Source organism: Scophthalmus maximus, chromosome 2 (genome assembly GCF_022379125.1).
Source record: "Scophthalmus maximus strain ysfricsl-2021 chromosome 2, ASM2237912v1, whole genome shotgun sequence".
NCBI classification, from domain to species: domain Eukaryota; kingdom Metazoa; phylum Chordata; class Actinopteri; order Pleuronectiformes; family Scophthalmidae; genus Scophthalmus; species Scophthalmus maximus.
Window position 1 is genome coordinate 26,343,337 of NC_061516.1, and position 13,523 is coordinate 26,356,859.

The following is a 13,523-nucleotide window of genomic DNA, read 5'->3' on the forward strand; positions in this document are numbered from 1 at the left end:
AATAAAATAATAATCATAATAATTATTATTATTATGATTATTATTATGGTCGCATATTTATGTAATTTCGCTCAGTTTTATTGTTCCTTGTTTGTGACGTTTATTCTTGCGGATCTTATCAAACTGGTTTCCGGTTTCGTAAATAATAAAGGGTTCGATGATTTGTTTAGTCTTTTACAGAGATGTATAAAAAAAAAAAAAAATACATTTTGAAATAAAACAGTAGTTCCCTGACCGGGAATCGAACCCGGGCCGCGGCGGTGAGAGCGCCGAATCCTAACCACTAGACCACCAGGGACTGATGCCACATCAGATGACAGAGTTTAACTTAAACCTAGTCTTCATCTGCAGTGTTTTTTGACCGGATTATCTTAGTTTTACCTCAGCGGTTATGTCGCGCACCACGTGGAGCAAGCGACCCCGACTTCCTCCGCTCGTCTCTGGGGACGGTAGTCCGGCCACTTTGTCCTGAAGGACAGTGAGCTAACAGGCTAACGTTCGGAAGCGACATCTCCCCGGTGACTCTTACCGTGTAACCGCTGGTGCAGTCGTCGGCCCCGGCAGGTCACCGATGCAACGTGTCCAGTGTCTGAGATATCTGTGAATCGCCGCTACAGGTAAGTGGTTGTCATTGTTTTTTCCTCCACACTGAGGAGTTAACGAACCACTTCCTCCCTCGTGTTAGCATTAGCTCGTGCTACTGTTACCTCTACTGATATTGTGGCTAGAGATCAACGCGTCATTGCAGGCAACATGCAAAAAAGTATAAATATATACATATATATCTGTTATGTTTATCCTATAAATTTAGCATGTACCGACGGACATTTTGCAGGACCTCGTGGCGCAACGGTAGCGCGTCTGACTCCAGATCAGAAGGTTGCGTGTTCAAATCACGTCGGGGTCAAATTTTTCCCCTTTCTTTTTTTCAATAACCAACAACTCAGTTAATTGACATACAATTACAACACTGTCAGCCATGATTTCTGATATTAATGAAATATTAACACTGCTGTTAGAATATGGAAGTATGGTAGGAGGATAGTATGGAAGACCAGAAATGACTTAGTTACTACTGATTCATTTTCCTGTGCAGTGACTTTTAGATTAAATGATTTGAATCACATTTAAATAACATACAGGACTTAAAAAAAATGTTTTAATTTTTTATTTTATGAGTTTTAGGTATTAAGCTTTGGCTGTGTCTCATTATTATTATTATCATTTAGACTAAACTGGAAATCAATTTAGTTCTCGGTTAATTGAGATACTAATCATCACAATAATTGATAATCAGAAAGCATAGACAGGCACAGCCTTAGAAAAAGTAACATGAATGAAGCAGAAAGAAAAATTTCACGTTTTTGTTTTTTATTATTGTGTATATTTATTTTGCATACAACAAACAAACAAACAAAGCTCCGCAGTTGTTTGAAAACAAATATATGCGGATAGAAGTGAACTACAAAATAGTTGGTTATTTTAGATGAGACCTCTGACATCTGTTCAGTATAATGCTACAGGCAGCAGCTGGCTAGCTTAGCTTAGCATAAGCTCGGTCCTAAAATAACAAAATTCACCTATCAGCTCCTGTAAAGCTAAGATATTAATTTGTTACATGTTGTTTGTTTAATGCACACACACACACACACACACACACACACACACACACACAACAAAGCATAAAAATTAAGATTTGCTGTTTTACGTGCTCGGGAAGAGAAACTCTCAGGCGGCTGTTTTCATTCCCACGCTTAGTTGTTAGGGCGCAACTTGTTGATGCTGACTCTCTTGCGGGTGTTGTCGGTGCAGCGCTCCAGGATGAGCTCTGGACTCGGGCGGGGAGGGACGACCGGGGTCTCCCGCTTCACCTCGCTCTCCGAACTGGAGCCGGACGGCTCGGGGATGTTGTCTGGCGGTTAGAAAATGAGAAAAACGATCGGGCGGTTGTTTGTGTGCGTCGTGTGTTCGATGGCGGATGTTTGTGCCTAAGCAGGTGGAGATCAAGTTTTGTTTGATGGAACTTCTTAAATTGATGCAGTCGATCAACAAGTGGTCAGTGCATGGTGTCCGGTCTCTGTGGGTGTATTCATCTCTCTCAGAATAATGTCTCCATAGAAATCTGATTTACAAATAGAAAAATGTAGTGAGCTGATGAAATGCAGAATCTGAGAGTATGTGCATGTTTCCATTACCCTGGTTCTTCCTCTCCTTCAGTGGCGACTTGGCAGCGCTCTTGGAGTTACTGTGCGGCTCGTTGAGGCGGCGGCCACCCTTCTGCTGCAGGTACCGGCGGCTGTTCCTGCGGTAGGCGTCCTGGCTGAGCCGCTGGCGAGACCTGTCGTGGATGCTCTTGGCGTTGCGGATGGTGGACCTGAGACAGACAAGAAGGACATGCTTGTTGTTGCTCTCGGGGGGCGGGTGGGCGTCGCCCTCGGAACTGTTTGGGCGCTTCCAAAACCAAGCGGCAACTTCAGGGGGCTGATAACTGAAGCCAAACACCTGCAATTCCCTGAATGGCCACTTGAGGATGACCACTGTGTTAAAATGCCAACTTGTTAACAACCTGATACAGAAAAGGTTTTCGAGTCATCGGCCCATTTCCCCTTCATGTCAACTCTACGAATTTTGATATAACTCACATGTTCAAATGTTATCAAGGTTTTTTGCATAATTAGGGGCGCAGATACTTTGAGCTCAGTCACAGTTGACTAGTCGCTCGGCGTTAACCAGGCTAAGCCACGATCCACCTCGTTGTCCATCTTTCTTCACAGAGGCTACGCCAGAATGTTCTCCCATCTCCAACTATTGATTTTCACAACATTAAAGGTTCAGTGTGCAGGATTTAGTGGCGTCTAGTGGTGAGGTTTGGATATTGCCACTGAAAACCCCTTATGACGACGTTAGAATGAAAAATGTGACATTTAAATATCGGGAGAATACGACAAAGTCCCGCCAGTCGGCAGCAGAGATGAGTGAGATCACAAACTGTCCAACAAGAGAGTGAGCGAGTGTGATGAAGACACACTTCCCCTTCCGTCTGAGTTGAGAAACACTAAAACACCAGAGTGTCGTCAGAGGGAGCGACGTGCAAACCTGCACATCTGTGAATTCCTTCTACGTGAAGAAAAATAATATATATCCGGACGAACCTGCGCGGCGGTGGTTTCTGTCCCTGTGGGTTCGTCCTCCTCGCCGCCGCCGCCTGTGTCTCTCGGTTTCCGGCCTTCTGCAGGTACATGGAGGGGAAATGTCCCGTCTCTTCTCCTTTCCTGTACAAGACAGCATCGACCAGTCAGAATGGATAAATCCCCTCATGTGAGCCAATGGCTGCAAGTGTAGAATATACAAAGGTGCCAGTGGCAGTGTTGAGCTCCTGGTCCGGCACTTTGGTGAACTGCTTTTGGAGCCGGTTGTAAATTACAGGGATGAATAAAGGAATCCTACCTGACGACCCACCAGCCGTCCAGCAGCTTGTGAATCACCTCGATGATTTCACCCATCTCCAGAGAGATCTCGTCCTCCTGCTCCGCCTTGTAGGCGTTGGTGGTGATGAACATCTCTCCTGCAGGGAAACAACACAACGCCGTGAATAAGAGAGACACAACAGGACAAAGAATAGGTTGAAGGGAGCGTTTCTTGCCCTCGTAGTTTGGTTCAGCGTCCTCGGTCTCGTCCGGTTGGTCCAGCGGCTCCAGGTACGACGCAGGAACCCAGCCGCGTTTACCGTCGCACTCACAGAACCACCAACCTGAACACAGAGGATCGGAACCCGGATGTGTTTGAATCATCTCTACAGACGACGACACTTTGTAGAATCACCTCTCCTTCGTACACACTCTCAAACGCCAACAGCAGGAAGACGCCCTCCTGGAAACGCAGAGTTAATTCTCTTGCTCGAGGGCACTTCAACATGCAGAGAGGAGGAGCTGTGATTGGTGGATGACCAGTGCCACCTGCTACGCTAACAGCATCCGTAAAGACTCTCCGGATCATGTTATTACCGTCTTGTTTTTTCAACCCCGTCCCTTTGTTTGTGTGCTTGTTGTCTTGTCCGCAGGATTAAACACAGAGGAATTCTGGCGGCATCTGGTGGTAAAGTTGCAAGCCGCAACCCACTGAGCACCCCAACCCCCAAATTGCAAACTTTGTCTCAGTGAACTCTGGGATCTCCGATGTGTGGGAGTGAGGAAGGTTTCGGCTGCGGGCCGAGTCGTCACGAGAACTTTAGTTTTCTCTCACCGTTCTGATTTTTCTCCACGATTTCCACCAGGTCGCCGGTTCGCAGCTCGATCTCGTGTTTGGACGTCCGGCTGAAGTCTGCAATCACCCTGTAGGTGTCCAGGATGATGGGGCCGGAAATCTCTGAGAGGGGCAAAGCGTGAAAATCTCTTCTAGCGTTCAGCATTTACAGGAAAAACTGATGGTGGGCGAGTTCAAAATGAAGGTGGAGTTTAAAGGTCAAGTTACATCTAGAAGCTTAATGGAGACGAACAAAACACTGTGGATTTGGTGAAGGAATGTAAAACGTGTCTCACCAGATGCTTTTCCTCGATCCAACTCCCTGGACACCACGAATGTCTCGTTTCTTTTCTGTCTGAGGGGGAAGTGAGCATGACTTTTTACATCACAGATTTACTTTCTGTGTGTGTGTGTGTGTGTGTGTGTGTGTGTTTGTGTGTGTGTGTGTGAGATACCGACGTGTTGGGGGCCGGTGGGTTCTCGTCCTCCGGTCGGACCTTGAAGAAGTTGGTGAGCAGTGTGCAGCGGGAGATGTGAGGCGGCAGGTTGATGAGCGAGTGGCAGTAGTCGGCCAAGGTGCTCTGCCTGGTCTCCGTCGACTTCTGGGAGTCCACCCATCGCGGAGCTGACACACACACACACACACACACACACACACAGACACACACACCGTACAATAACAGAGCCTCATTTATTATATTAGGTATTCCTGACATGATAAATAAACACCTGATGACAAGAGTGAGATAATAAAGATAACAGCAATTCACAATTTAATAATTCACAGTCACAAAATGTACATTTTTGTTCACAGATTACTCAATTTTCGAACCGAAAATTGCAAAGTGAGAAGACGTGCTTCATGAATTATTATTATTACTGTAATTGATTCCTAGGACGGATCAGCGATCCCTCTGCCGGGGGCTTTGACGATCTCTCTTTTGCGGACCTGCAGAGGTCGACCGCCGTTTGCATCATTCTCCTTCTCCACGTTGCAAAAACGTTTGGTAACAAAAGGTTTCACAAGCGGAGTAAAAAGGGTAAAGTCTGAGTTCTGTTCTCACCGAACAGCTGAACAGGAACAGAAAAGCCATCTGTCCAAAACACACACACACACACACACACACACACACACACACCTGCATTGTTGCATAATTATCTGTGGACACCTGGCTGCGTTTTAAAGGAGTGAAAATAAGAAAGAAAATGGAAATTGAAACAAATCCTCACATTTATCATCAGCAGCTCGCTGACGCTAATTTCACTTCTAACCAGCTTCTGACAGAGAGAAACATTTTATATGTTCAGTCTGTGGGCTAACTATGCTAGCCATGCTAACTAGCTGCTCGCGGCTAGACACTGACAGGAGCACCAACCAGCACATGAGATATGATGCAGAAGTTTTTAAAGTACAATATCTCGGATACGTCTTCTTCTATTTTCATTTCATGGCGGTTTTGCAAACAGCTTGTCGCTGCGTTACCGCCTCAGATTTCACGCCATTTGGCGTCTGCAGCACTTGTGGTCGTATTGACGTCGAGGTTCCGCCCCATATACGCGCTCTCGAACCAATCACGAGTCAGCGTCGTCAGCTGTCAATCGTGACGTCTGAGCCCCGTTTTCTTCCATCAGCACATAACCCGTGAAAAGCAAAGTGATCAGAAACATGGAACAGGAACCGCCTCAAAGGACAGAAACATCTTTGGAAACATTAATTTAACGTCTACGTTGATTTTTCTTTTCTCACTTTTTATCCATGTGCCATCAGCCAGACGCCAGGGGGCGGGGCTTACGACCTATATACTGCAGCCAGACCTGAGCTGTTTCTCAGTTCCCTGGTTCCTTCTCGTCTGTTGTTGCATGTTGTCTCTGTCCGGTTTGGAACACAGTGATTTCAGCCTCGCTGCAGTTTGCTCATATAGTTTCGACAGGCAGAGAAAGGAGAAGTCGACCTGCCGACGCGGTGCCAAACAGCCACAGGTGCTTCCTGAAATAACATGTCATCACAATGTGGAGGCCCTGAACCTCCGTCCTCGTCGACCTCACACTCGCCTGCACCGTGTGCTCTTTTAACACCACGCAGCCAAAGATTGGATGCGGCGTTGTCACGAGTACGAAATGTAGAGTCCAGAATATGACACGATTCATAAACAGTTTCAAACACGGTGAAGATTATTCTTCTGGGTTTTTTAGTTTTTCTTACCTGGTAACGACGGAATGACTCTGTCCCTCTTTTCTATTCGACCGGCCTCGATGGGAAACATCTCCTTCAGCGATTTCTGTGATGAGAGAAAAAAACAAAAGCTGTGTTTTCTTTCAGGCCTCTGGTTTTGACTCATTTGCAAGGAGGTGGATTATGAATCAGCAGAGCTTTTTAAAAGATATACTGCATACACATATTGTTGTGCAGATGAACTCACGTGCAAGGTGTGGATCTCAGGATACGTCCTGTAGACGAGCTTCTCGCCGAGGTCGCTCCACTTCACCATCAGCATGTAAACCTGCACCACGCGAGACAACAACGAGAAGGTCACGACCCGACGACATTCGCCATCGTCTCTCCTGCCCAACCGGAGGCTTCATGTTACACAGGTTTTTGTTTTTTAGGAGGTGAAGCTTATTGAGCAGTTTCTTGCAGAGAGAGAGTTAGTTTCTGAGCCTTACGTAGTGCTGAGTGGGGAAGTCGCGTTTCTCGAAGCCCAGCAGCTCCACATGTCTGACGTAGATCTGCTCCATGGTGAGAACCTGCAGGTGTGACGGAGTCCAACTGAGAAGAAGAGCAGCAGACGACGGCCTTTATATACTGTGTGTGTGTGTGTGTGTGTGTGTGTGTGTGTGTACAGTACCATGAACGTACCACAAACGTACCACAAGAGTTAGTTCCTCTTTACGTGTATTTTGGTGTTGAAGCACATCAGATACATTTTGGAACAAAGTCCAACATTACACATCTGTGCAACATTTATGATGATGGGTTGGTGTGTTTTTTTTCACAATTATTATACTATAATTGATTCATAACCAGTGTTGCACTTCTCCATAAAAGAATAAAGACATACATAGTATATATTAACTCTGATGCAGTAAACGGTTAAGGTGTATTTGAGAATTTCCCTCTGAAGTGTTTCTTGATTGTCCAAAAGGGGAAATTCACCGTTATGACTTCATCCTTCATGTGTGTGTGTGTGTGTGTGTGCTTCACTCTCTTTCAAAGCCTTTTTTTTTTAGCCTGTAAGCGGGAAATTTCCAAAAAACTCCTGCACCACTGGGCCTGCAGGAGGAAACCAAAAAGAAACACAAACAAACCCAACTCTCTTTGACATCTTTAAAGATGCTTTTCTGGTACAAGTTTTATAATTTGGCAAAAATAACTGGTCATTAGAGATGTTCTGTACACTCCAAGTTATTTTCAAATAAGTCAGAGATTATTAACGTTTAGCTCAGCGTGCAAACAGAAAACTTTATTAATCACATTAATTAACAAATATGCTTGATACATGCTATTGAGTTTAACACTTCCACAAACTAAAACAAGTCTTAACTTTGTCACAGATCTCTTCATGGTGCTCAAACCAAACATGTAGTCAGTTCATCAACATAAAAATAATGAATAGATATATTTGATGATTGTTATGGACACTTCTGTAGAAAAAAAATACCAAATGTACAAGGATTATTGTTATGATAGTGTTTGAAAGGATACTTAATCTTCACAGTTTCCGTAGTGTAGTGGTTATCACGTTCGCCTCACACGCGAAAGGTCCCCGGTTCGAAACCGGGCGGAAACATATGTTGCATTTTCCGGTTTTGGATCGTGTTGTATTTTATTGTACTGTCAACAAAATCACAAACTTCAGTATTTTATGAGTAACTCGGAACATGAGTGAGTGAGACCTCTACATTGATCACTGAGCTGTCTATAGTTTCTGAGCTGCCTGGAAAAGTGAACAGAGGGGGAACAGAGACTTAAACACATGGACCAAATAATATCCAGGAAGTTATGGCAATTAATTTGTCCAGTGGAAAAGTTACCGTCAGTTTCCGTAGTGTAGTGGTTATCACGTTCGCCTAACACGCGAAAGGTCCCCGGTTCGAGACCGGGCGGAAACATCGGATTTTACACATCTGAGCAGTTTTATATCAGGTTGTAACATTTCCCCCGCACGACGTGTGTTCTCGAGACTTTCTGGATGTTTCCACAGGACGTTTGCTGTTTTCCGTTTTTGTATCATGACTTTACTAAAACTTAAAGTTTAATCTAAATTAAAACATGAATCCCGGGATATTTGCACTTTCATGTTGCCACGTTCCTCCGCACACTGCTGGTAACTGATTCTACTGTTGCACCATTTCAACTTTTAATATTCATGTAAATTCTTTATATATATATATATTATTCTTATTCTTTATATTTAAGCAATTCGTACATTTTTTTTACATTTGTTTGTGTATGTATTTATATGTATATATATTATGTGTGCTGTGTGAAACGTGCTGCTGTTACACCGGAATTTCCCAGCTTGGAATAAATAAAGTAACTATCTATCTATCATCCATCTATCTATTATCCATATATCTGTCTATCTATCTCTCTATCAATCAATCACTCCATCTATCTCTATCTCTGTCTATCTATTTATCTATCTATATTTCTGGGAGCGGAATTTTCCGACGGGTCCCTGAACGCGGCCCTCGGGGGCGTGGTGTTCACACGTGTGTAGTTGTTGTTTTGGCTCCGTGTCGCAGCGGAGCTTCATCTCGTCACTGTCATATAATAAAACACACACGGTCACACGCACGTCAGCGGCCCCGTTAACCACCGGGGGCCGGTCTTCGGTAAGTGCACATATTTCTCCCCTCCGCTCGTATTCAGCTCTCCGGTTTAGCGCTGTGCTAAGCTAACGCTAGCGTCCCTCCTCAGTTGCCAGTGCTGACGTAGGTTTCCGTGTCGGCGGGTTCGTATTCCATCAGCAGAACGTCGTCGCTAACTGGCGGGACGTTTCCAGGCGCTGCACCGCGCGTTACACGTCACAATTCAAAGTTGTTTCGGAGTTTGAAGGGGGAAAAAAGGAGTTGCGTTCACGTCACGTAGCGGCCATTTTGGTTGTAGAACCGAAACGCATAGAAGAGCGCGCAAAACACGTGCTGCGTTCAAAGTCCCGTTGTTAAAAAAAGACGACACCTGAAGTGTTTCTTTTGAAGGATTAAGTTACTTGGAATGCTCGTAAAGTAGAACTGCAACAGTTAACCGATTACTAAATTAATCGTAGTAGTTTTTATGACAAAATTCTCTGATTTCAGCTTCATACATGTGAATATTCTCTGGTTTCTTTGCTCCTCTGTGACAGTGAACTGAAGATCTTTGGTGTGTGGACAAAACAAAACATCATGTTGAGGTTTACGATCAACATTTTTCACCATTTTATGAACCAAACCACTAATCGATTAATCGATAATGAAACTAATCGTTAGTTGCAAGCCCCTATCCTAAAGTATTTAAAACAATAAAATGAATTTTAGTCCTCGAAATAAATCTCATCACCCTCAAAATAGGTCTCATTTAATTTCAGTGCTACTTTCAGTAAATGTTAAGTCAACAAATGTCAGAACATGCTGAACAACAGACGTCACAGTTCTCACAGTTGTGACGTATTTTGTCTGACCTACGAATAAAAAACATAAAACAGTAAATGTTGACATTGTGAAAGCTGGAACTGGAGAGTGATTGACAGTTTTGCGTGTAAACGTCTTCACCGTCGAACACCAGTGCTGCAAATGACCATTATTTTCATTCTCGATTTAATCTGACCATAATTTTTTCTCGATTAATCGATGAGTTGTCTGGTCCGTAAAATGTCATAAAATGTTCTGTTTTGTCCACACACTGAAGATCTTCAGTTCACTGTCACAGAGGAGCAAAGAAACCAGAAAATATTCACATGTAAGAAGCTGAAATCAGAGAATTTATAAAAAAAAATCCCATAAAAAACTACTTCAACCGATTCATCGATTATTATCAGTTGGCGATTAATTTAGTAGTCGATAACTAATGGATTTACTGTTGCAGTATTGAACACATTCTCAAATGTCGTCATTTTTGTTGATACTAAATGGAGTGTGAATAAAAACTTGTTGGGTTTCACCACGGTGAACATGGTGGGAAGTTGTTTTGCTTCGACCGAGGGTCGAGCTTTGGAACCAACCCGTCCCCAGACAAAATAAGATCTTGTTGGTGTTTAAATCCTCCACTGCTCTGTAATTTAAACTCTGTGTTGTTTCTTCTCAGACAGTGATGATGTCTACCGCTGCTCCCAAAGACAATATGTGGGTTTTCCTTGCAAAGAAGTCAGGCGGTAATCTTTCCGGAACCCGTTGCTGGGACGTTGTTCAGGACACAACGTGAGTATGAGCTCGTACGGTTGCACCCGGTCATTTCAGGACAACGCCACGTGTTGACACTGTCTTGTTTGCTCTTCTTCAGAAGTGGTAACTGAAACCCATCTCCTGGAGACAACTCGCGTGGAATCTCATTGTTTACGTTCTTGGCGACATGGACAATGTTGATGACTACCACATTTGGCAGCGCCGTGTCCACCACGGGATCAGGTACCAGAAAGAAGCCTTTTAAGTTCCAGGTCAAGAAGCAGGAACAGAAGTACGCGAGGAGACGGAACCGCGACGCAGATTTCCAGGAACCGGAAGGACTGACGGTGGCTAGTAAGAGACGGACAACGCTGAGGCACAGGGACGGCGATGTCCTGGACACTCACCTGTCGTACATGTGTCCGATTGAGTTTGAGACAGAAATGGATGAGGAGGTCGGACTAGAAAAGATGAAGCTTGAAAGTCATTGGTCAGGAACAGCCGTCGATTCACTGGATGTGAAGCGAGAGGCGGGAGAAGTTGTTGTCTCCCCAGCGCAACCGCGGACTAAGGGTTCGTTCAACTCTCATCCGAGCGATGGGGCGATCTCGCGTCTGTTCTCGGAAGACGGCGACAACGTCAAGGTAAAAACGCTGAGGCAGAGGCTGTGGATGAAGAGAGCCGCTCGCTCCAAACACATCCTGAAGTCGTGGCGAGTGAACGACCTGTTCGCCCGCTGCAGAGCGATCGGGTTGGACTTCAACGTCGGTTCGGGCAACAAGCAGAGCTTGGATCTGCGACTGCTCACCAACCTTGTGCTGTGTGAGGTGTTGAGATTTGCAACTGCCATGAGAAAGAGGTTACAAGGTTTTTTATTTCACATTCTGGACGGCAACTTTAACCTCGTCCAAGACGAACAGCGTCGGCAGAACTTTGTATACTACTTCATGACCACGGGAAAGGTTCTTCAGAGCCACCCGGCGAGAAGGAGGTCGGAGTTCCTGTGCAGTCCCTTTCATTTCCCAGAGATCTACAACGTGACCAGCAGGTTCCCGTCTGCACGGCAAGTCAAAGCCGAGCGGCAGACCAACTGCGAGTCATCGCTCCCAGTTACAAACCGGCGGGCGGAGGCGGAGCGTCACCCGTTCTGCAAAAAGTTAGGTCTCGATCTCTGGTCGACAGAAGAACGTCCGCCGAGCCAGAAGCTGGATTTGTCCGAGCTGACCAAGGGCGCCGTGTTAGACATACTCGGCTTCGTCAGGGAGCTGTGCGGCGACGTGCCCGAGACCGTGAACGACATCCTGGAGCACAACTTTGATCTGGAGCTGCAGAGCGGCGCGACCGAGGCCTCGCGGGCGATCCAGAGGTGGTACGCGACGCAGAGAAGCCTGATGAAAAACTGCAGCAGAGTCGCAGCAAAGATAACCAGGTGGTTGAACATGGTCGTCCCACTGGGCAAAGAGGCTCTGGAGCATCTGGATTCAGAAGACGACAAACATCCCGACGCGGAGGGGACGGTGAGACGGGTCGACAGCTACCGCATCTGCAAAGAAATAGGATTGGACCTCGATGTTCCCTCGGATTCAGGAGCCAAAACTAAGCTGGATTTGCGGGTGCTGACGAGGGGAGTCCTCTTCGAGGTGCACAGGTATTTGCACGTGGAACACAACTGCCACCGCTACGTTCCGGCTCTGTACGAGATTCTGGAGTACAACTTTGACCTGAGCTCTCAGAGTCATCGGAAGGTGGAGTTCGCCTGGTCGATCGCCGCCCAGGTGATCTCCATGGTGGGGAGGAAGGGCCGACAGGGAAAGGGAGATTACATGAACAAGGTGTTCGAGTTGCCCTTGGAGACGGCCAAGGCGCCGCAGGTCGTCTGCAAAGACGAGCCGGCGGCGGACGGATTTGCCAAACCGGACCTCGGCGACGACGACGACGACGACATCGTGTTCGTCCGAAAACTGGAGCCCGTCGACATCGAGGTCGAGGTAGAATAGTGTGTTCGGATTACAGCTAACGTCTCGACGGACACGCAGCCTCTCGGGCTTCGTCCACACTTATTTGTTTTTTCGTGCAAAGTGTATCACTGTTGCCATGGTTGCGCCCGGCGCCGACACGACTCTGAATCAGAGGCTTGTGATAAAACACTGCTGGTCCACGTGTCAGTGCGAAGGCGACGCCCACGTCCTCTTCTCTGATTGGTTCTCATCAGTCGCGACTCGACGACCACCGGTGAAGGCAAAGCGTCGCTAACACTTCCTGTCCGGAACAGTTCCACCTCGTCGTCGTCACTGCTCTGCATTTTCACCATCGCTGTTCCTCCTTCAGAGGAGTTTGTGTTACTAAGCAAAGACTGCAGATTCGACAATCTACTTCCTGTTGACACCACATGACCAGTTGTATGTCACAACGCGACATGTTTTCAGGTGTGTCTGTGTGGACGGAGATTATTTATGATACAGAGCTAAGGTTTTTTTTCAATTCCTGTTTATGTTTTTGTTTTGTTCCTGGATCGGAAACGGATTGAATGTCAATAAACAACGTGTTTGACAGTAAATCTTAAAATTTTGTATAAATGGGTTTTTGTCTGGCAGTTTACTAAAGTCTCCAAAGTCCCATCGATGGAAGTCTGCGTCAGACGACTCAGTCAGACGACTCAGTCAGACTCAGTCTGACCTTCCTGCCTCAGTTGATGAGGGTGAGAAGAGGAACGACACGCATCTTTGTTCTGCTGATGTTTCTGTTGACGTGAGCAGCTGAGCTCGGGTCGCAGGTCGTGTCACTCCAACACGGTTCACGCGGATGAAAACGTGTTTTTCCACCTCGGGCGGTCCGAGTGCCGTCATTTCAGTTTTTGTAATCGGAAACTTTTCAGTTGAAAAGCTTCTTGATTCTTGCGTCGGAGAAAAGTGTGAAAT

General features: G+C 45.9%; 2 protein-coding genes and 4 non-coding genes across 9 annotated transcripts; 4 read left to right on the forward strand and 2 right to left on the reverse strand.

Moving 5' to 3' along the window:
- Positions 1-226: 226 nt before the first annotated feature.
- On the reverse strand, positions 227-298 carry trnae-cuc. Its single transcript has one exon. It is a non-coding gene; the product is annotated as a tRNA-Glu (tRNA).
- A 537-nt stretch (positions 299-835) lies between these two features.
- On the forward strand, positions 836-907 carry trnaw-cca. Its single transcript has one exon. It is a non-coding gene; the product is annotated as a tRNA-Trp (tRNA).
- Positions 908-1,354: 447 nt separating this feature from the next.
- ncf1 (neutrophil cytosolic factor 1) lies at positions 1,355-7,068 on the reverse strand. Of its 4 annotated transcripts, none has more exons than XM_035624518.2 (12): positions 6,907-7,024; positions 6,814-6,819; positions 6,663-6,749; positions 6,446-6,521; positions 4,702-4,867; positions 4,539-4,597; positions 4,243-4,365; positions 3,644-3,751; positions 3,448-3,565; positions 3,153-3,272; positions 2,196-2,374; positions 1,355-1,912 (listed from the first exon to the last, which is right to left on the reverse strand). In XM_035624518.2, the coding sequence occupies exons 1-12, from the start codon at positions 6,976-6,978 to the stop codon at positions 1,755-1,757; spliced, it is 1,272 nt and encodes a 423-aa protein (XP_035480411.1). In that variant the 5' UTR covers positions 6,979-7,024; the 3' UTR covers positions 1,355-1,754. The 4 variants fall into 4 exon arrangements, with proteins under 4 accessions (XP_035480411.1, XP_035480412.1, XP_035480414.1 ...); XM_035624520.1 differs by lacking the exon at positions 1,355-1,912 and adding an exon at positions 1,919-2,122 and having other exon boundaries at positions 6,907-7,028; XM_035624519.2 differs by lacking the exon at positions 6,814-6,819 and having other exon boundaries at positions 6,663-6,743; positions 6,907-7,068.
- An 889-nt stretch (positions 7,069-7,957) lies between these two features.
- trnav-cac lies at positions 7,958-8,030 on the forward strand. Its single transcript has one exon. It is a non-coding gene; the product is annotated as a tRNA-Val (tRNA).
- Positions 8,031-8,279: 249 nt separating this feature from the next.
- Positions 8,280-8,352, forward strand: trnav-aac. The gene has a single exon. It is a non-coding gene; the product is annotated as a tRNA-Val (tRNA).
- Positions 8,353-8,927: 575 nt separating this feature from the next.
- Positions 8,928-13,184, forward strand: LOC118300214. Its single transcript, XM_035624432.2, has 3 exons — positions 8,928-9,078; positions 10,529-10,641; positions 10,724-13,184. Exon 3 carries the CDS (start codon positions 10,800-10,802, stop codon positions 12,600-12,602), a length of 1,803 nt encoding a protein of 600 aa, XP_035480325.2. The 5' UTR covers positions 8,928-9,078; positions 10,529-10,641; positions 10,724-10,799; the 3' UTR covers positions 12,603-13,184.
- The last annotated feature ends 339 nt before the right edge of the window (positions 13,185-13,523 follow it).

What these genes read in the sequence shown, in the direction of transcription:
- ncf1 (XM_035624518.2), bottom strand. Translation starts at nt 6,978, where the DNA reads ATGGAGCAGATCTACGTCAGACATGTGGAGCTGCTGGGCTTCGAGAAA. An exon ending in CGCTGAACCAAACTACGAGG is followed by an intron (nt 3,566 to 3,643) that starts GCAAGAAACGCT and finishes GTTTCCCTGCAG; the next exon opens with GAGAGATGTTCATCACCACC. An exon ending in GACGGCTGGTGGGTCGTCAG is followed by an intron (nt 3,273 to 3,447) that starts GTAGGATTCCTT and finishes TGTCTTGTACAG; the next exon opens with GAAAGGAGAAGAGACGGGAC.
- LOC118300214 (XM_035624432.2), top strand. Translation starts at nt 10,800, where the DNA reads ATGTTGATGACTACCACATTTGGCAGCGCCGTGTCCACCACGGGATCA.